The following is a 22720-nucleotide window of genomic DNA, read 5'->3' on the forward strand; positions in this document are numbered from 1 at the left end:
ATTCCATGCAAATCCTCAAACACTGTATAGGTTTTTTTTTTTTATTATTATCTCAGGTTCCAACAATTCAGAAGGGCTTTGGGAACAGAGAACTATTCCCTAACATTTCTACAAACCTTCCCCCACCCTTTTCACTCATTTGAGTGTCTTACCCACAAACTTCTGGGGGGTAGAGCGCTTGCGTTTGGTGAGGCTGTTGGCCAGACGGTCGATAAAAGTCGGCCGCTCAGAGGATGAGTGTAGTAGCATGGAATCTGGCACCATCTCTAGGTCACGCATGTCATCACCTGGAGGAGATGTGGAAGAAGGAAGGGAGGAAAAAGGATCAGTTTGGGACAGAATTGTACTAACAGGACAGGGACAGCCTGCTTCAGAGAACTTTTAAAGACCAGGAAAAAGACAGTGACCAAAATATACTATACATGCTTTGTGACTAGAAGTTATCAGTGTTTTGCTTGCCATTATCTAAAATTCATTCTATTAATATTTTCGGTATTTTGTCCTTTCTTTCCCTTTTTTCCTCCAGTACTTTTTTAGATATTTATATAGAGGAGCATGGATTCAGGGATGAAAGATGTATTAGAGGTCATCTTGCCCAACATAGTTTGCACTCATCTTTGTCTAAATTTTTTCTGGCTCCTTTATTAGATTAAGGGTAAGGATTGTGTCTCCTTCCTCTAGTTCAGGGGTTCTTAACTGGTGGTCTATGATCTTATATTTAAAAAGTTTTTGATCACTATAATTTAATATAATTGATTTCCTTTGTAATCTTATATGATGTTGTATATTTAAAGGCATTCTCCTGCAAAAGGGTTCATGGGTTTTACCAATCACTTCCCAAAGGGCCCAAGGCACAAATAGATATCCTCCTCCAGCTCTCTCATTGCACCTAATACCCAGAAAGCTCTGCACGTAAGATGGGATGTTGGTGGCCTGGTATCTTCCCTGATGTGATCACCCTTGACTCTTCCCATGGAAGCTTTTGGTCAGGGAGACACTAACCAGCATCTTCCTTTCTTCCTGCCTTTCTTAGCTTTCCCTATGGCCTACCTGGTGCTCCAGTTAGGGCTTGAGCTTCAGTGCTGAGAGACTGCAGGTAGTTATGGCACCGCTCCTTGTGTTCCTCCAGAGTACTCTGCTGCTTGTAGCTCCGGCCACAGTAGTTGCACTTGTATGGTTTGCCCACCGTTGGGGAGGAGACTAGGGGTTGGGGTGAGATGGAGAAGAAAAAGTACTAGGGTCATTTATGATCCACAGAAAGGCAAAGAATAAACCCTCAATATCTGGCATTGAGAGGACCCTAAATTTGACTTCAAAGCTTTACTTTTTCACCTGCTATAGGCAAACACATGCCCAGGAACCAAGAATAATAATAGGAAAGCAGGAGCAGGGAAAAGGGACCCTTTTGCCAGTTAGCATAGGGTTGGAGCTGCTGGCCAGCTGCTGCTGTTGGGAGAACAGGGACAAAGTCCTCTGGTAGACAGGCTGGCCACACCCCAGGGCATCAGAACCTGGGGCCCCAGGCTGTGGTTTAACCTTTCTATAGGGCGGATGGTTGAAAGCGGCTGTTTATCAGAAAAGGGGATTTCTCACTTAAGCACCTTTGGCTTTTGTTGAGGGGGAAATGTTGGGTTGGGCAACTAAAAGCCCTCAGGACTTATGTGGGGTATCAAGGGGGAGTTAGCCCCCTTCCATTCCATTCCTAGTTTGACTTCCATTTTTAGATTGAGTTTTCTGTACTGATCCCCTTCTGAAATATCAAGGCATCAAGAATCTGTGTCCTTAATAGATACCGAGGTTGAACTGGGAAGGGATAAAAAGAGAATGCGGGATTTAAAAGAAAAGTACAAAGAAGAAAAAGAAGGTGAAAAAAGAACATGATTCTTCACCCCATGAGAAACTATATAATTACTCTGGTTAGTTTTCTTTTTAAAGGCTAGATATTAACATTCTTAGGGGATAGGTAAAAGGAATTTGGTGACTATCAGGTATTAGAGGTTCCATTAAAGAGGCAGCATGGTATAACAGAAAGCTGACTTCAGTTTTCAAGAAGACCCCTCACACATGGTTGTGTGACCCTGGATAAGTCATTTAATCCCTCAATGCCCTAGGCAACTTTCTAAGACTACACTTGGCACTGTATGTGCCAAGCTGCATTGGTAAACCTGAAAGGATAATCTTACCTGAGATTCCCTATGTCACTGAAATTATAGGTCTAGATTCTATCCTTAAAGAGAACATGAGGGAGCTTGGAGCTGAAGGGAAAGGGTGGGGAAAAGGAGAAGGGTGTGTGAATAGGGGAAGGAAGTTTATATAAGAAATTATGAACGTTTTGTTATTGCATGTAATGAAATGTTACTATGCTGTAATAAATGATGAATAGGAAGAATGCAGGTAAGCATGGAAAGCCTTTCATGAACAGAGGTAAAGCCAAGGAAGCAGAGCCAGGAAAGCAATACACACAACTACATCACTGTAAGCAGAAAGCATCGCCACTACAGAAGGCGGCCCAAGAGGGTATGTGGCTGATTCCTCTATAAAGGTCATCAGGAAGCCAGGAGAAAGCATCGCTAGGAGGGTGGGTCTCCCCCACAGTGAGGGAAAAGGGGCTGTCTCAGGTCTGCAGCTATTCTGCTCTCACTCTAGAAATGTTAGCATTTGAGGGATGAGATGAAAACCATCCCTGAGATGGCCCCTAGTTTCCCTATTCAGGCCAATGGCAACTTGCTCAGGCCTTGGGAAGAGCCACCTTTTTGGTTGTTGTGAAGGTTGAGAAGGCATAGTTCCACAGTGGTGGACTCTGTCTAACATCTGTTTCTGCTCTTGCTCATCAGTCACACATCTCCCAAGAGAAAATGTCTCCACACCTACCCAGCCCGTCCCACCTCTGCAGTGAGTTGTCCCTAAGCCTAGAGCCCAAACAACCTGTTTCAAACCAGCAGGGGGAGGCTCTCCACTCCTCCTTCCCATTTCAAATCTAAGCCCCACTCACTTCTAAGTGCAGACCTCCCTGGGTGGGAGAAATACACAGGATCCAAGGGGCAAAGGGTAACTGCTTGGTATCTTTGTAGCAGATGGATTAGGAAGTTAGGTAGGGGACTATTTTGTCTGTATCTGCTGCCCCAACCCTGGAGTGAAAAGGTCCCACCCAACTCTGTGAAGAAGAGCTCTGAAGAGTCAGAGGTCTGAGGAAAGAACAAGGAGGAAGCAGTTGGGTTGGCGAAATGACAAACGTATTTCTCTCATATCCATCTTAACCCCATGAATTTTAGAAGACAGAACATCAGGAAGTTTTCAGAGAGAGGCTCCCCAGAACCTTCTCAACAGCTCTTTGGTCTTCTGTGTACACCATGAGTCCCACACTAAACGAGGAGGCTGGGAAATGCAGCCTGCTCCCTGGATTCACACAATACCAAGCATCTCTCTCTAGGCTGGGCTGGCCAGTAACATTACTTTGGCCCCCACCAATTTATTCCAGATCCTGAGCCCTTGCCACCCTCTAGCCCTGCACTTGACCTAAGGAGAGGGAAGAGGCAGAAGTTTATAGGTAGATTACCTGCTCTCTTTTCCTTCCAAACTAGGAGGACCTTTATGGGAAACAGGAAAGAATGGAGGAGAAGGTCTAGAAATCATTCCTATATCCTGAGTAAATGTCTAAAGAACCAAAGGTGGGCCTCTTAACACCTGTGGGGCTTAAGAGTTGGAACAGGTGGGGTGGGAGGATGGGTTTCCCCCAGGGCTCAGAAGTGGGGATGTAATGGGGAACAGATGGCTCTGGCACCAGAGAGGATGACAGCTAAGAGACACCACCATTGCCTCCTATTCCCCTTTGCTCTTCTGCTTAGTTCATGGTAGACATTAAATGTCTTGCTAAATATTCCCTGAAATTTCCCACAAGGGCTCTGTGGATCAGGAGGTAAGGGCAAAGATACAAGGCACCATCAATTTAGTAAATGTTAAGGTTTTAGGTTTGCTTTTTTTCAAGCTTTGCTACTTCCTCTCTCCCCCAACTAAATTATTGGCTCTCTAAAAACAAAGAGCAAACTTCCTATTTCTTCTGTATGGCTGGGATTTCATATTATTTGACTGAGCCATAGGGCCTTGTGTGGAGTAGGACTGGAGCTAGAGGAGAGTAGGTAGTTCCAAGATGCAACCCTCCCTCCCTTTACTCCCCTCTCTGTGGCTCACTGACCGGAGTGGGTGCGGAGGTGGCCAGTGAGAGCGTCTCGCCGGCGGCAGGCATAGTTGCAGAAGGGGCATTTGAAGGGCTTCTCCCCTGAGTGCAGCTTGATGTGGCGCAGCAGGTTCCCCTTCTGGGTGAATGAGGCACCACACTGGTTGCAGTGGAAGGGCCTCTCACCTGCAAGGGAGACAGACCCCAGAGGGGAGGGGAGGGAGAGGGTTTTTAAGGCCAGACTCGAGCCCCCACCTAACTGGCTCAGAACACTGTTCTAATAGGCAAGGTGGGTCTATGGTGCCAGGCAGGACTGTGCCTTAGGAATTCCTGCTTTATCAAATTACTTCTTGGGAGAGTCTCTCTCAGGGCATTAATAGTGTAATGGTGCAGGGATAGGTGCCAGGCATTTATGGGAGGGAGGGGGAGAGGCAGTCCAGCGTCTCTCTCCAAGAGCATTGGCACAAGATGGCCTTTTGGCTTTAATCAATGTCTGAGCTCCAAATTACCTCCTCTGTCTTAGAAGCCAGGGGGGAAGCACTGAAGTGAAGGCATATGTCCATTTCTGGAGAAGAGATTAATGGAGGTGGGGGAGGGGAAATAGAAGGGAGAACGGGAGCACGGAAGCCCTAGGAAGGGTTGTAAGAACCAGAAACAGTACCCAAGAATCCCAATCTTAGCTTACCCTAGGACACTCCTTGAGGTCTCAACACAGGACCTCCCCCAAACCTCATGGGAACAATTCTTATCACCACCTTCTCATTGTGATAAATGAGATAGGTACCACAAAGGAGCAAGGGAGGCTGGGAGCCCAAGTTCCCCTTTCTGCCAGTTTGAAATAAGTCATGGGAAAGCTTGTTCTTTTCCTGCCTCGACCTTACCCCTCACTGTGGCTTCCCCTAGTACCCTTCTTGATCAATGCTTTCCCCCCCTCCCAATAACTCCTTAGCTATTTCACAGCTATCATTTATGAAAAGATCCCAAGAAACACTCTCCTTTTCCCACTTGCAATCCCACTCCAAAGACTATCCCAGGAGCCCCATTTCTGCTCACCCGTGTGACTGCGCTTATGTACCATAAGTACATTGGGCCCGATGCAGACCATACCACAGATGTCACACTTGAGCTTGCCATTGGGCAGTCGGATGCCACCAGGGGAGTGAGGCTCTGGACCGCTCCCATCACAATAACCCAGGGGCTCAGACAATGAGTCTTCTACAATCACACTGTCCTCCTTTTCCAGAAGCCGATCATCTGGCCCCAGCAGTCGGCTTGACTCTTCATCACTGTACATCTCCACCTTGATGGAATTACCTGAGAGATGAACATTTTGTTAGGACAAGGAAAAGCAAAGAGGAACAATTTAGGTCCAGTACAGAAGAAATTGGTCAGATTTTTGAGAATTCAAGAGGCATCAGTATTGAGTATACAGTAGCCATGGTGAGGAGCAACTGGTCCTGCTGAGGCCAGGAATATCTTTTTCTATACAATCCACCCACTGGGTAATTAAGCTCCAAGAATAAAAAGATTGGGAGTTGGTAAGATGTCTTCTCTTATAAGGAGAAGAAAAATGTGTGTGTGTGTATGTGTGTGTTAAAGAAGATGGAACTCCTTTCAACAGCTTTTCTATCATTAAGCAAGATGTCCGATTCAGCCCTAGGCAAAAAGCCAGTCAGAGACATTGATGGCAAGCTGGTCTTAGGAGGATTTGGTGAGGGCCAAGGGAAGGTGTAGGTGGATTGAAGAGCAAGGGAGGAAAGAAATATAGATGGAAGACATATATGACCCAGTTTATCCTCCCACCCGCTACCCATTCCTCTTCTCAATAAAGCTAAAGGTAAGGAGGGTAAAAGAGCTGTCTGTGGGAGAAAGAGCTTTGACTTTGGCTCTGACCTACATTCCTGACTATTCCAGTCATTTAGAGAATGTCAGAGATCCAAGGCCAGTTGAGAAGGGGAAGTAACAAGGACTCTACCTGAACAGGACAGTGAGGGTGAATAGGGAGAGCCCTCCACCCTCTACCAACTTTCCAACACAACACCTCATCACCATCTCTATTTGTCTAATAGAATCAAGAAGTTTCTTCAGCACTTAAACATGTTCTAGTTCCCTAATCATTGTGCACATCTTCCACCCCTCATCTATATTGAGTTTAACTTCATTTTTTCTTAACTGTGACTAAGCATTCTCCTTTCAGAAACCAGGGGAACCAAGGACACTGGGCTCCCCAATGTTCTTAAAAGAATTATAGAAGCCGGAAAAAGATAATAGGGAAATAGTCCCTAACAAAAAGAAAAACAGAACTGAATATAAATGGCAATGTTTGACACAGGGATGTGACTAGGGTCGGGGTGGGAATGAAGAGCTGATACTTACCACTAAGCGAACAGATGGGTGAAGAGTGCTGGCTATTTGGTGTGCTCACAGTGGGCCCCACTGGGGCCCCACTGAACTCCTTCTCCAGAGATGAGTCCCCACTACCTTGGGGAGACAAAGTAGAACACGGTTAATGGGGGAAGCTAGAGGAATATCACCCAGCACTCAGTATGTCCTCTTGTCCCTCAGCACTGAGAAGAGAGCCACATGTGTACCCTTCAGACCTCAGGGGAACAGGATGATTGGGGCCCTTTCTACCTCACTTTATAAGGTTGAGGGGAAGAACAGCATCATCAATTGACACCCACAGGAAGCGAAGTGGGACTGCGGCTTGGAGAGCTGAGGAAAGGAGACAAATAGGGGCCTCAGGAGTAAGGCATTTTCTTGGGAATGTCTCCCCCAATAGATCCCAAAGATACCTCCTAGATCTTCTGGAAAGACCAGCTACAGGGTTCTCTAGCTACTTCCACATATATTGCCCAGTCATGAGAAATCATCTTAAAGGAGGTGATGGGCAGGCCACCTCTTAGGTGAGGACTAAAAATTCTGCCTTTCTTAAGCACAGACCCATCTTTGGACTCCCAAACCCCAATTCTAAAACTTGTCTCTTCCAGGATATCTTCCTTTTATGAGGGGCTCTACCTGATTCTGCTCACTTCTCTACTTAGTGTCCCTTAAGCACTTGCACACTCACTTTGTACTATGGTCTACTGGTTTGGATTTGCAGATTGATATATTGCTTTATACAACTATTCTTTAGTCTCATGTGTGTTTGTAACCAGATTATATGATTTCCTGAAGAGAGAAGGACCATGTTAATTTGGGAGGAGGAGAAGTATATATCTAGATATACATGTTATAGGTATGTGCAGATACTCAGACAATTATGAATAGATCTAGCTCTATGCTTATACTGACATTCACAGACACCCGTTATATAGACACGCAAAGAGAACTTGTAACGTCCCCAGTCTGGAAATCTAGCTATTATTTTATCCAGATATTTTGTAGTGAAAAAACTCATTCTCACAAAGTAAGGACTGAATTCTAAAAAGGCCAGGATTTGGACCATCCATCCCTGCTTACAAATTCAAGAAAATTCAAGGCCTCTCCCTGTAAGAGATGCTTCTGTTGCTCCAATTAATGAAGAGAAAATAATCATTCAGAATCTTTTTTTTTTTTTTTAATCAAAGTCCCCCTTTTCATTCTCTATTCAACTTCTGGAGGTTCCTAGACTTTAACGTCACAGCATTGTTGTGAGCTTTTAATGCATTAAATAAATATGAATTCTTTATCTTTAGATCTTTTAAAAAATACCTCATAGCCTAAGACTTAGTTCCCTGTTCTGGGATAGCTTCTGTCTTTTGAGAACATCAGATAAGAACACAACCACATATATACAGCACTGTGGGCTGATGGGTCCTCTCCTCTATCCTCAGACTCCCTTAACTGAAGCATTATATAGAATTTGGGGAGAGGAAGAGTGAGAAAAAGGGTCTGTCTTAACCTTTTAAAATAACAAACATTAAGCATTTCATAAGCACATGGCCAGACATAGTGCTAAGAGGTAGGGAAAAAGATGAAATCAAAACAATTCCTATTCTACAAGGGCCTATGTCTAACTATTTATTTACTTAAAATGAGACTGCCCTAGTCAACTTAACAGGGGAAGAAGAGAGATATGGGGCTTGACTCCACAAAGATTAGTGAACTTATTAGAAAATGTCCGTGGATTTTTGGTTAAAAATCATTGGCTCTGATTGTGTTCCCCTTAGATAGACTTGAGCATGAAGACAAAGCATTCCCTTAACAGCCAAATGGTGCCAGTTCATGAAGCCCTTGGATAGATAAGGCTAATGTCTCTAAGATAAAAATGAAATAAAGAATATTCTCATCCATTTCTTCCCTGGTGAGTATCAGAAGATTGTTCTATACTCAAATTAACTTTTGAAGGGTTAATTACCTGAAACAATTAGTTTCGGGAATTAGGAATCAATCTGGAAAACCCATGGACTTTGAATCCTCCTAGGAAGTAGAGGGAACAGGAGATAGCTTTGGGAAATTCATCAGATCACCTCAAGGCATCAGGAGCTCAGGGGAGGGAATTTCAAATATCCTAAGTTTCTGGAAACTCCAAACTAATCAAGTTGAGGCTATTTTCATATCCCAGAGAAATGTTCCTGGACAAGGCTATCACAATAAGGCTGGCTTCTTAGCCATCAGAATCATATTCTAAGACTCATATTTTAGGATTAGGGGAAGTAGGAGCTCACAGGCTATCTAGTTTTACATTCAAGAAAAGCTAGCATTTTGTTCTTGCCTTTCCCCCCATCCACTTCCAATGGTATCTGTTCTTAAGAAGCAGTCAGGAAATTAAAGAAAACCTTGAATCCTCACACTTATCTTCTAGGGCCTTCACTTTGGCAGATCTTTCTTAGCAATGAGGCTCTAAGATAGGGGGCAGTTGGCCTGCTCCAAAGAAGTAAGGTAAATGCCAAGCTCCCTGCTTCCCACATCCACACCCACACCCATTGTGGGGATATGGCTGGGAAGAGAAAGAAGCCCCCTCTACCTCTTCAAACCTGAGGCATCTGGTACAGTCCCTATTCCTTTAACCAGGTTCCCTTCTCCCACTATCCCACCCAGACCTGCTTTGGCATTTTACCCCTAGCAGTTCCATCTGTGTCCCCAAGGCCTAATCGAGATGTCACCACTAGCTCAGGCGGCTCAAGCCGTTGTCTTTGCTTAGCAACGCCAAACGCCCTCTCCCATCCTTGGCAAGCATAGCAAGGAACGCCCCCTCCCCCTTCCCTCCTCCCTTCTCTCTACCCCTCTCCCTTTCCTGAGGCTCCGGAGTTGTTTCTGAATTGGCTCCTTAGCCCCAGCAACCCCCTTCCCCCTCCCTCTGTCCACTTCCTGCCTGAACTTACATTATCCTTCCCTTGCTGGTGAGACCCCAGGGTGCAAGCGCAAGCCACCGCCTTGGAAACGGTGCTGGAGTGCGGGTGGTGTGTGCATGTCTGCGTCTGGGTGGCAGGCAGGGGTGAGCCCAGCCACTCACCTTCCAGGAAGCATGGATTCCTGGAAGTGAGGGGAACCGCCGTCATTTCATAGGCACCAGCAGCAAACAGCTCGGTGAGCAGGGGCCCACAGCTGCAGCTGGCAAGAAGTGCTCGGCTTGGGGGGGGGGGGGGGGGTGTGTCTATGTATGACTGAAGAAAAGGCTAGGGAGAAAGAATGGGGGGCGCTGAGGCTAAAGCATCTCTTTCCCAAGGCAGCGAGGAGGGCTGAGAGGGCGGGGGGAGGCAGATGCCCTCATGCCCAGCAGACAAAGAACAACTACTCAACAAATACCTGGGAATCCAGGGAGTGTGTGCAAGGGAGGAGGGAGAGACAGAGCTGCTGGGCTGGAGGGGGCCGCAAGGGGCAGGCCAGCCAGCCCTTTACCAGCTAAGGAAGCTAAGGCCCCAGATGCCACAGGACTCAGGACACAGAGCAGCTGCTGAGGTTCCAGGACAGGGCCAAAGCCACTCCCTGCAATAAACATGGGCAATCCTGCCCCTATTTTTTCTCCAGCAAAAGGGAGGTCTTTCTCTTAAGGGCTAGTGAAGACAAAGCCCTCTTTCCCAACAGCTGAGGGGACCAATAACATTCTGGCTCCTGGCATGTTCTGCTCTGTTGTCCTGTGCCCTTTTAGGGACCCTAACTACATCTGTGAATTCACAAAACCACTGAGCACAACTAAATGTGTCTGTACCATTTCTGCTTGCCTTCCCTTCCCAAGACTGCCCTCTGGGGCCCCTGTGCCACTCCCCCCCTCCCCCAAGGAATCAGCCTTCTAGCAGGATGAGGCTTTGGCTGTGCTCCCTTCCAAAGGAGCTGAGCACTTTAGTGCTGACCTACTTTGAAGGACTAGATTCTCTGATTTTGAGACCCTGGAGGAAGAAGGGACAAGGAATTTGAGAGAAAGTGTCCATTTTGTAAAAATAAAAAATGAAAGGAAAAACAGCATTCTCTATCCCTGAGTCCCTTTCTTTTTTTAACTTTTTTTTTTTTTTTTTTTTTAGCATTTTATTATTCCTGAAGGTTTGAAGTAATAAATGTTTCTGATATATGTGGACTGATTTTGAGATAGTTTCTTCTAAAGTAGAATATGGATAGGAATGGAATTTATGTGAATTCCAGATGAAATATCTTTTACATAGTAAAAGTAGAGAGAAAAAATTTCCTGAGATTTAAACATTAAGTGGGGCAGAATTGCTCATTTCTTCTTCTAGAGAAACGTCAAGATTAGTCATGAGACAAAATGGCATTTCCCTATCAACTGACCAGACTAGGGAAAGTTTATTTGGCTCAGATGAATAAAGATAAAGTCATGATCTCTAAAACTGAGACTGGTACTCTCAACAATTACAGTCAATCCTCAATACTTCATATCACCTTTAGGAAAGAAGGATTGCTGATAGACCCCCAGACATCTACGGAGAAAAGTCTCCCTATTCAGACAGACAGGGGACATCTTTGAAATCCACTATGTTATCCTATCAGCTCTTCTCCCTCTTCCCCTTTCCCCAGTCCTATTTCATCACAACTGCCCCCCAGAAATGCCAGGTGAATATTCTCAAGGTATATCTGAGTTGTCTTTGGCTTCTCCGTTTATTTTTTAAGAATCATTTGGAGTAGGAGCCTCTTTTTTTGGTTCTACAAGGAAACCTCAATCTATTTAGGAAGTGAAAAAAAGTTTGCTTTCATAGCAGAGCAGTGAAAGAGTCTCCAGGCTTGATGTTCAACTGGGAACTAAAAGAATCCCTGGGAAAGAGACTTTTGATGGTCACCTTTCTGGATTCTTTAGTACTCCGAGGGAAGGAATATGTGATAATAATGAAGTTAGATATAATGCTGGATGCTCAAGGAAAGAAGTACCAATGAAGGAGGATGCATTTGTATTTCTGAGTCTTTGACTCCATGAAGCAGAAGGCTTAGAAGATTCACAGATAGATAAGGAAGACAATGATTTTAGGTTTAAGCTAGGTTTCTTCATCCAAAGCAGTCTATCTTTTCTGTTAACTTTGTCCATGGAAACAGCTATCAGTTGGTTTTCCATTTGGCTAGACCCTCTTCTCTTCCTTAAATATAGGTCTTGAATGGTGAGAAATAAACATCAGCTTAAAGATATCCTTAATTAAATCTTACTTTACACTACCAATGAATTCCCTACCCATTCCTACCCATTCTATTTTTTCCTAGTCCTTGACTCATCCCATCAGTTCCTATATTAGCCTCTTTTGGGACAAAAAGCAAATATAAGTTACTTTCTACATTGTGGAAGGGAACAACTCAAGATCCTAAAACTTGCACCTGGCCTCATCCCCCTAAATTAAATTCTTATTCCAGTGATTCAATATCATGAATCCTTGAGTCCTAGAGATAGAGATGGTTTCAGCTCCTTTACACTCATCTTTTTAAAAAGAGGCTGAAGAGAGGTTCCCATTTTTCACCCACTGTATCTGAGTCTGGGAAGTCTGTAGTTATTTCTGCATCACTGAAAATCACACTAAAAGCAAAGGCTCTCCATCTACTCTAGTCAGAATATCTTCAGGCAAGAAAAAACACATTTCTTTAGGATGCTGGGTGGGGCCTATGCTCACTCATTCTGCTCTGATTCTCTGATGGGAAACAGATTCATTTCTTATCTGGCTCATCATCATCATTCACCGTTTTGTAATTTTATCTTAAGTACTTAACACAGTACTTAATATATAGTAGGTGTTTAATAAATCAATTAAACAAATTGATTGATTGATTCAGGTGGTAACAAAAAGAGACCATTGACCTCAGAAGAGAAAAAGGGAACCTAGCATCTTTTACTTATATGCTTGTAAGAGTCAGTCTAATAAGTGAGAATCACTTCTTTCCTCTTTGCCCATATTTCCAACTTGGGCAATACTTCTCATCATCTCCTTATGTACAGAGAAAACTTAGGGAGAGGAATTACTCTTGATCTCAAAAATAAAATAAGGAAGCAAGCAATCACTACCAGGCCAGACCTTTGGCCAGCAGCTTTAAGGACCTTATGGTCCAAGGTGACACCTTTAAGTTTAAGAAAAAGGAGTGTTACTCCCAGCTTTTTAGAAGCAGAACAAATTAGAGAACATACCAGACATATACGAGCGGCCATTGCAGTTCTCTATATCCATCTTAAAGAGACTTTGCTGCAAGAGAAAAAAAAATGCTATTAGAAGCTGAGTTCTGGGTAAGTAGCAGAAGTGCCTTCCCATAATTTTTGAATAAGAAAGAATCATAAAGAATGATCAAGATCTTCTTCCTTGTGGCAGGCCTCATTTGATACAGCTCCAGAAAGAGGAGAAAATTCACATTGTACTCTGACAAGAGGAGGAAGAGAATATTTTGGCTTAAACTCCAAGAAGTATGGGAGCCTGCAACCCATGACGATTAAGCTTCAGATCATTCCAGAACTGTTCTAGCTGGGCTTGTTTTGGTGGGGGAAGAAATCCCTCCAGCAGTGGTCTTTAACATGGCAAAGGGAATATACACATCCTACCCACTGGGAGATAGCAGTACTCTCCTAGAAAGCTCCATACTCTGGCCAAAAGGAGGACAGTGATATGACAGTGATGCTGAGAGTCGGTCACACTAAGGATTTTCATTGCCAGGCAATGAAAAGGGTGATAATGGTGAAGAGGGAGATGGGGAAGAGCAACCATGATAGAATTTATGCTGGGTTCCCTACAGTGCTAATGAACGTTTTATACATTTAAGCGGCTTTTCCCCCCTCTAGGCAATTACATTTGCTGTGTTAAAAAACAAAACCTGAGTCTGGGCTTAAAATACAGGTTGAACTGTTTGAAGAAGGCAGGCAATAATTGCCAACAGCATGTTCTAAACAAGTTGGTGCTGAGAACAATTAAAAGTGATAATTTGTTGCAATGAATTATCTCCTCAGGAGCTGAATGGGAGGGAGAAAAATGAGTGTGATTTATAGGAAATTTGCATATGTCCAAAATTGTCCTTACCACATAACAATAAAAATACTTCACAGGATGATTTGAAAGAGAAGTCAGAGGAAAGTAAAACACCCTGAAGTGGTGAGATTGGTAGGATTGACCACTTTAAAGAATTCCATTTGAGCAAATTCCTGGCTATCCAGTTTGTAACTCATACCAAATCAGGGAAAAGATCCCTAGGAGCATCTATTTCTCCATCTCTTCCTAATTATTTGTAGCTCAGAGAGAGACTTGAGAACACAAATGAAGTTAATAAAAAAGACTGATACATATCCAGGAACTGACTTCTGATCATCCAGCAGCTTTCACCTCTATTGCACTAAACTCCAGGTCCTCACCCTCTTCTCCAGAAATACTTAGAAATCCCCAAATCCATCATTTCTTTTCTTTTCCTTTTCTTTTTTGTCTGAAGTAATTGGGGTTAAGTGACTTGTCCAGGGGTCATACAGCCAGGCAGTGTTAAGTGTTTGAGACCACATTTGAACTCAGGTCCTCCTGTCTTCAGGGCTGGTGCTCTATCCATTGTACCACCTAGCTGCCCCTTCATCACCTCTTGATGTCTTTCCTTAGGTGAGTTCAGTGAGCTGCATCACACAAGCCAAAATAAAAAGGGGCCTCTTAAGTCCCTCTATCAATAGTGATAACAGTAGACCTAGCCCATTTATCTAAATATTGTTCATGTTATGAAATTCACACACAGTACTCAAGGCATAGCTCCCTAAGGTGGTCAAAACCATAGGAAGAACGCTCTGGAGAGCCATGGAGACTTTTTCCTTCCCAAACCATTTTCATCATAACACCATTTTGGGATTTACAAGAGCTCGAGAGCTCCTCAAAATGCTTTTGCTTACATCTCTTTGGTACTTACAGTACCCAAGGAAAATAGGAAAAAGAAAGTAGGATTCTATCTTCCACTTAGAGAAAATAAGGACAGTAGAGATGAAGTGACTTGTCCAAAGTCACATGGTAAGAGTCCAGAACCAGATTGTAAGACATCTGCTGGTTCTTTTCCATTGAACTACTTGAACAGTCAAGTTGTTCAGGATCTTCTTCATAGTTCTTCCTGTTTTCTCTCTTATTTCTAGCATTAACATCAATTAAACCAATTTTTTCTTTGGTGTCATCTTACAGGAAAGTGGGGATTCACTTCAAAAGTAGAAACAGTTGAACCAACTAACTTTCCAGGAAGAAGTGATAACTCAAAAGTGATTCCCTGGGCTAAAGACTAAGCAACAATTAGTGAACAAAGGACATGAAAAAATTGCTCTCTAGTCACTATATTCTAGTCAATATGAAGTATTCCTGACTGGGAGTTGCTCAAATGATCCCTGTTAGATTTCTAAAGGAACCTAGATTAATCATCTATTTAGAGGAATCAGTGCTACTGAGTATCTGAACTTTCCTGCCTTTCAAACATTCAAACCATTCAAACAGATATAACATGACTTGAATAAAAGCAATCTTTAAATGACACCAATGCAACTGGGTGCCAAACTGATAACGTCAGAACTGAGAGGATGAGGATTCAGTTACTACTTTAACTTTAGCACCCTTGAAGTGAATCTTAGCTTTTCTAAGAAAGAGATGAGGATGCCAGATATCTCATTCCACCCAATCCCTATAAGCTCCTCCTCCTCTAATCTGGATTCCATTTCTTCATGACCAGGCAAAATCTAGTATCTCCTTGGGCAGAGGAACTGGGTCAAATCTTGCTTTGCCAAGAATCAAGACACTATTTTAGGTAAAGGATAAAGATAGGACAAGTTTTGGTTATACAATTCAGCTTTTGACTTAATGGCAACAACAAATCTTTTCACTTGACACAGATAATGGACAGGGCTAAATTCAGCTCAATTAGCAATTACAATCAACTAGATAAAAGCCACTACCTTTCTGAAAGGAAACCAGGGTACCAAATGTGTAGAAGATGTCACCTCATGTGTGAACCTTCCCCAGAATCCTTCAGCTTCATTCCCCTCTCAGATTACCTTGTCTTGATTTATCCTCCCCGACCCCCAAGTAGAATGCAGGCTCTTTGAGAACAGTTTTGTCCATGCACCTTGCATACAGTAAAGGGAGGGGGGGAAAAAAAAAATATATATATATATATGTTCAACTAAACTGAGAGAAGATTGTTGATCTTCAATGACAAAATAAGTTTTCTTCCCTGTTTTTCTGACTGGAATGACAATCTATTTCCACTAAACTAAACTTTAGCTTAGCACGTATTTTTCTACCTCTATCAGTACTATATTAATACAAATCAGTATTATCTGCTTGGGGATTTCCCCGCCAAGCCCAGTAACAGGGTGGGACTTGTATATGCCAGTAACTTGGGTGGCCCAATCCAGTGTCTGTCTTTCACAGTTTTGCCAATAGCTGCCACCTTCTATGTCTCTGAAATAATATTCCCACAGCTCTAATTGTTAATGACAAAAATGACAGAGTTGAGTTTACCTAGCTGCATATTACAAAACGTTGAAATAAGAGTGACAATGGAAATAATTAAAGTGCTTCAAATCCCCCAAAGAATCCAGTGTGATTGAGACACTCCCCAAACTGGAACTTTTAAAAAGACATGTTGCCTAGATAAGATATACAAATTAATTGGGAAAGGAGATCTTCCTTTTTACTGTGGCTTTACTCAGTCTCCATGAGGGTCCCCTGTTCTGATTTTTTCCTAAAGAGAAAAAAGGATAAGCATTCTACTCTCTGGCCAGGAACAAGTTTTGTTTTTTGTTTTTTTTTCCTTGAGAATTGGCTGTTTGGAAATGACTTTGGAGGCAAGTTAACGTTCAAATGCTTTATGCCCCATTTTTCTTTGAGGTGATGGAACTGATAGAGAGGATAAAGGAGCAGAGTTAGATTAAGTTCATTATTATTATTATTATTTTGTCATTCAGTACAAGAGGAACAAGAAATAGAAAAGCAGAAATATCTCTTCTAGTCTCTTGAGATATGGGATCTTGGGTACACCATGATTCACTGACAATAGGCATTATTGTCCTCACCCCTGCATGTATTCACAGTTCCAGTTGAACAAACAGATCAAAAATACACTGCTCACTACTGCCTCTGCCTTTTACAATCAAAGTTTGGAAGCTTGTGGTTTGGGAATGACACTGTTGTCTTGTTGCTTTAAAACTGTGTTTTCATAAAGGAAACATATTGGGTGGAGTAAATTTGGCAGGTTTCTCATAGAAAGATGTTGGTTAAAGAAGTATCATCTACTCCTTAGCTCCACAGAGCCTTCTAGGAAATAAATCTAGACACAAAGAGCTTTGCTGCTCTGAAATGATCTTTAGGGTTAGCTTGTTCCCCCCCCCCCCCCAGGAGTTGACACCCTAAGAGGTAACCTGACAACCTTTTTTTAGTTTATGTGGCTATCTTTTCTGCTGAGGGTGCCTGAATAATTTTTTCTTTAGGCTTTAATAGTGATTTCATGTTCACAGACAACACAAGAAAGCATTATAGTCTCATTAAATATTTGGAGAGTGAAAGGAAGAAATATCCAAGACATCCTAAGAATGGCCATTCTAAAAATAAGGGATAATAACTAGGAAGATACCACAGTACCAAAGAGGTAGGAAAATACCATCTCACCCTCTTTTAGATCTCCTATGGCTATATTTTTTCTCTTGCCCTTTCATCTTGCCTCTTTTTTTCATGCATATTTTAGAAAAAAAAAAAGAGGGGGCTAAGGCATATGAGAAGAAAGTAGTAACACCTTCTGTGCCATCCACATATATCTTCTTGCATTTCAGCATAGATTAGGCTGAACAGTTACCACACTTAATTCAGATCAGATAAGACTTCTGGTAAGTTATTTAGCATAGCATTTAACATATTTTGTCCTACCTAGACAATAAAATTATATATTTTTAACACTAAAATGTACTTTCGAGATCAGCTAGTTGAACCTTCTCATTGAGAAGTGAAGAAACAAGGCCAGAGAGGTTAGATGATTCTCAGTTCAGTGTTTTTTCCCTTATTAAATCATACCAGTTGGAACAGCTACACAGAATTCCAGATTTAGAATGGACCTCAGAGATATTTTAGTTTAATTCACATCTAAATAGGAGTTATAGGACTCAAGGTAGTCACCAAGCATGAGCTAGGTGGTATCCAAAGAATGGAATTAATTACCTACTAACGCAACTCATTCTGCTTTAATACATCATCTAATCCATAGTTTTTCTTTATTGTGGACTTCTAATTCTACCTCTTTGAAATGTCTACCCATACCCTCTACTTCTGAATTTTACACCCAAATACTTTCTGCCTTCTACTTGACAGATTTTAAAATCTGAACAATTTCTATGTCTTCTCTCAAGTTTTTTCTTCCCTAGATTAAACATACCCTGATCTTCTAATTATTTAATTGAATAAGACATTATTTCTAGTTCTCTCACTATCCTGAATTCTCTTTCTGGTCATGCTTCATTTTCTCAATGCCTTTCTCAACAGGTAGTATCCAAAATCAAAGTATCCCAAATGTAGAATGACTCATGATAGGGTTCAATGGGATTATAAAATTCCATCATTCTGGAACCAATACCTGTTAAAGCAAAGATCTCTTCTTGTTTGGCTACCAGATCACAATGGTGATTCATTTTAAGTTTGCCGTATACTAAAATCCCCCCATTTCTCCCTCACAGACAATACTATGAGCCATGCTTCCCTATCCTGTACTTACATAAAGTTGATTGTTTTGAACTGTATTGGACTGTATATTATCAGATTTAGCTCATTGTCCCACTGTGTTCTCATTTAGGCCACATCTCTTTATTTTGTCCACATGAGGAAAGATTTTTGTTAAATATCATGCGGTCATCAAATATATTATACTTTCTTTATAGCATTTTCTTCAACTACCAATTGATTTCCTCACCTGAAAAATTATTTTTGAGTATAGTGGCACAAGGCCTGTAGTCCCTGCTCCTGGGAAGTTGAGGTGAAGAATTGATTTGAGTTCAGGAGTTCTGCACTATATAGTAGATCTAAAATCAATCAGGTGTCCCAACTAAATCTAACAACAATATGAAGAACCCTCAGGAGCAGGGGGCTACCAGGCTGCCTAGGGAGGATCAAAATGACCCATATCAGAAGATTGATTCTGTACCAATCAGCAGAAGAATTGGCCTTGAGAAGAGCCAATATGCTTCCATTTTGGGCAAGATAGGGAGATCCAATCTCCAAAAAAAAAAAAAAACCAACCCAAAAAACAAAAAACAAAAACTTCTGCAACGGAACACTTCATTTCTTGGTTGACATTAAGAACTTGTATTTCCACTTCTATTTCAATGAACAATCTGGGAACACAGCCTGTAAATCTCTGCTATGCAATCTAGCCATGTTGATTCCAAATATGATGCCCAGTGAAAAGACAAGGCAGCTAAACGATGCAGTGGAGAAAATAACAGGCCTGGAGTCAGGAAGACCTGAGATCAAAATCTGTGTCAGATATTGGGCAAGTCACTTAACCCTGTGTGCCTCATTTTCCGCATCCATAAAACAAACTGGACGAGAAAATGGCATATCTTTGCTAAGAAAACCCTAAATGGAATCACAAAGAATACAATGTGATTGAAATGACTGGAAGTAGTCTGAAGAGAGATGTGGAAGAGGCAGACTCCTAAAGACTTAGGCAATTGATAAGAAGTGTGAGTGAGTATGCTATCTATATTCTTCAGGTAGTTAAAAGGCACAATGGTTAGAGGACCAGGCTTGTTTGTGATCAAGAAGGTTGAGTTCAAATCTGGCTCTATAACCCTGGACAAGTTACTTAACTCTGTTTCCCTCAGTTCGTTATCTGTAAAATGAGCTGGAGAAGAAATAAGAAACCACTCCAGAATCTCTTCCAAGAAAACCCCAAAGGGGGTCAAGAGAGTTGAACACAACTAAAACAACAAACAATGAAAAGACAAGATCATTTTGCATCAAAATTGTTCTTTTCCTTAGAGTACTTATACAGATGAATCTTGATTTTTGATGAATCCAAAGTCCAAACCTTTGTGTGGAAAAGGGAACAGACCCCAATAGTCCGGAAGTAAAACTCATCCCATTTACACAAAGGGTAAACAGGAAAATTAGGAAAGGATACCTCACTTATGTGTCATTACTCAGAACCTACTAGGATGCCATGCTCTGATTTGTTCTCAAAGAGCAAAAATATTTTTTTTTTGGGGGGGGGGGATGATCCAACTTTACTGGGGATGAAACATGAATTCCACCTCTCAGAATAGAGATGATCTGACTACAGGTATAGACTGAGGTATACATTTTCAGACATGGTCAGCATGAGGATTTATTTTCCCTGACTGTTTATGTGTGTAAAGGGAAGTTTTATAAGGAAGAGAGGAACATAGGCAAAAGAAAGACAGTGAGGAGAAACAAAAGAAAAGAGCATTAAATAACTGGTTTTGCTTCATACCTAGCAAATCAGCAAAGATGACAAAAAGTAATATTGAAGAAGCTGAAGATAGGCACACTAATACACTACTGGTGTATATGTGAATTAGTCCAACCACTTGGGAAAGTATATTTGGAATTATGGTAACAAAGTGAGTAAAATGTGCATATCCTTTGACTCAAAAATTGCACTCCTGTACTATATACATCCCAAGGAGGTCATAGACAAAAAGAAAGGTACCACATACATCAAAATATTCATAGCAGCATTCTTATGGTGGCAAGGAACTGGAAACAAAGTAAATTCCCATCAATTAAGGAACAACTATAAAAATTGTAGTATAACAATGCGACTTTTTTAAAATTTTGAATTTAATACCAAATGAGCACTCCACATACAAAAATAGAACAGAAAAATAGTATCTCTTGCTTCTCTTGTATACATAAATGTAATGGAATATAGTACAACAACATATGAACTGTTGCAGAATTAAGAGAACAAGAAAGGCAATAGAAATAATGACTACAAAAATGTGAAGGGAAGGAAGAAAAAAATCCTTGAATGATTTGTAATTATAACAATCAAGTCTGGTTCTGGGGAAGAGTTGAGAAAATAAACTTCTCTTCTTTCTTTGCTTAAGTGCAGGACAATAGGTTAATGAATTGGTTTTGCTGAACTGATTTTTATTCTCTTTAAATCTTTTAAAAACAATGTTTGTGAACATTTTTATTATTTCCAAATTCTATCATTAAAAAAATTGAACTCAACAAATACTAAATAAGATGAAAATTTTTGTATACAAAGCAGAAAATTACAGACGTACCCATGAAGCCATGATTCTTCCCACTGCTTCTCTCTCAAAAGTATAAAAATTCAACATAATTATTTTTTAAAGCTGCCCTCCTTGTCTGTGTTTCCTGTTGACTTTCCTTCTACTCTTTCTAAAGAAAAAAAGCTTCACTGACCCTTTTTTCTTATCCCTCTCCATTTTGGTAACTCTGACCCTGTTATTAAGCCTTTTCCACGAGTTTCATCCATCCCAAAACCATTTGAAAGGAAAATAAAACCCAGTATCAAAAATATAAAACCTATCACTTTGAGTTGTTCACTTCACTGTGAAGAGGTAAATGTTTCAACATGTTTCATCACTGACCCTTTGAAATTCTAGTTGTTCATTACACTGATCAAGAGTTAAGTCTTAGTTGTTTTTCTCTACAACGTTGTTATATTAACTTTTCTCTGAGTTCTGCTTATTTCACTCAATAAGTGATTGAATATTCACTTAAATGAACATTTAAGTTTTCTCAGGTTTAATTAAAACCATCCCTTTTTATTAGTTCTCATGATACAATATTCCATTCCATTCACATATCATAATTTTGTCCAGCCATTAAACAAGTAACGGGCACCCTTCTCCCCTTAGTTTCCAGTTCTTTGACGTTATAAAAAAAATTGCCATAAATATTTTTGTATGTAAAAGTCCTTTCCCACTTTAATTAATCTCTTTGAGGGGATAGTCTTGGGAGGGACTTCCAGTAGGTCCAAATTGTTTTACAGAATGCCCATTACCTTCTCTCTCCCAGGTCTTCACCCTCTATGGAGGAAGCTAAAAACCAAGAGACAATACTAAAGTTTCTAATTCAGTACGTTTTTCACATCTGCAAAGCATATTCCACAAGCTCCAGGGAGACCCTAATTCATTCTAGTAAAACAATTTTCTAAAAATTAAAGTTAAACTTTTTAGGAGTGATACAAAGAACAATTTTTTTTTTTTCAGATTTATTACCTTTTTAAATGACTAGTCACTAAGTCATCTTTCTTCACTATAGAAAAAAAAAATCCCAAAAGACTAAATATTCTAAAGAAAGGAAAAGAGATAATTCGAAAGTTTTAGATATCAGAATCTAACCTTTTACATAAAATATGACTCCCTGGGCAACTTTAAGACTTTTGGCAGTTGCAGAGCAGAGGTTCATTTGCATTGGGAGAAGGAGTTTCCTTATCTGAAGTCCCTTATAACAATGAAATCACAGGTCAGGAAGAAAAACCAAAAGAGCTTGTATCATCAGAGTCAACCCTTGGTCAGAACAGCCTCTGAGTCTTGTGTTCCCATACAGAAGGAAACATAGAAGACTACTGAAAACTACCCTGACTCTAACTGTTTTCTGTCAGTAGGAAGGAAAAAGTCCGGAGCACCTCTCAAACTCACACAGAAAATGGGTCCCTGAGAGAGAGTCTACCTTATTCTCAGCTGAGCCAAGTTTTCCTCTTTAATAAAGGCCACTGGTCAGGAGCATTACAGGCACTTCTTTTTTTTTTTCATTCTGAGACTGATAGCTTCTTATTCAAGGGCCAAAAGGTGGTGAGTCAACACCAGTGGCATCACAAGAGGGTAAAAGGTGACCTAGTTGAAGTTTATTGGAAATTGCTAAAGACTTTTAATTCAAGAGCCTCTTTTCTGTCTCTTCTTCTGACCCAGGACCCTATATGGATCCCCCAGCCTATAGAGGAGGTCTGTACTAGAAAAGTACACGGGAAGCTGAAAAACCCTTTGGTTTCTCTTGGCTGCAATACTGTTGGGGTGGGGAGAGAGAAGGGGAAGAAGTAAGAGGAAAAGATCATCCAAGAACTTATGTCTTCTGCTAAGTGGAACTCTACTTTCCAAAGGAGTTGTCTTTGCCTGGTGATGGAAATATGAGTTATCTTCCTTAATGACACTCTTGGGTCACCTTC

General features: G+C 41.3%; 1 protein-coding gene across 5 annotated transcripts in view; it reads right to left on the reverse strand.

Annotated features, from left to right (window-relative positions):
• The window catches only part of IKZF4 (IKAROS family zinc finger 4), a 30419-nt gene that overhangs the window by 5302 nt on the left and 2397 nt on the right, over positions 1–22720 (reverse strand). The window contains exons 2-8 of one of the 5 annotated variants that reach the window (XM_031941206.1): positions 12708–12762; positions 6814–6889; positions 6551–6655; positions 5228–5488; positions 4193–4360; positions 1051–1200; positions 153–287 (exon numbers count right to left, since the gene is read on the reverse strand). In XM_031941206.1, coding sequence (XP_031797066.1) covers positions 153–287; positions 1051–1200; positions 4193–4360; positions 5228–5468 — 694 coding nt within the window. In that variant the 5' untranslated portion in view covers positions 5469–5488; positions 6551–6655; positions 6814–6889; positions 12708–12762. Of the gene's footprint in view, positions 1–152; positions 288–1050; positions 1201–4192; positions 4361–5227; positions 5489–6550; positions 6656–6808; positions 6890–12707; positions 12766–22720 lie in introns of those variants that run through there. The other 4 variants (XM_031941207.1, XM_031941210.1, XM_031941208.1 and 1 more) reach the window with 4 other exon arrangements.

The sequence above is a fragment of the Sarcophilus harrisii genome, chromosome 5 (assembly GCF_902635505.1).
Source record: "Sarcophilus harrisii chromosome 5, mSarHar1.11, whole genome shotgun sequence".
Taxonomy (NCBI): Eukaryota; Metazoa; Chordata; class Mammalia; order Dasyuromorphia; family Dasyuridae; genus Sarcophilus; species Sarcophilus harrisii.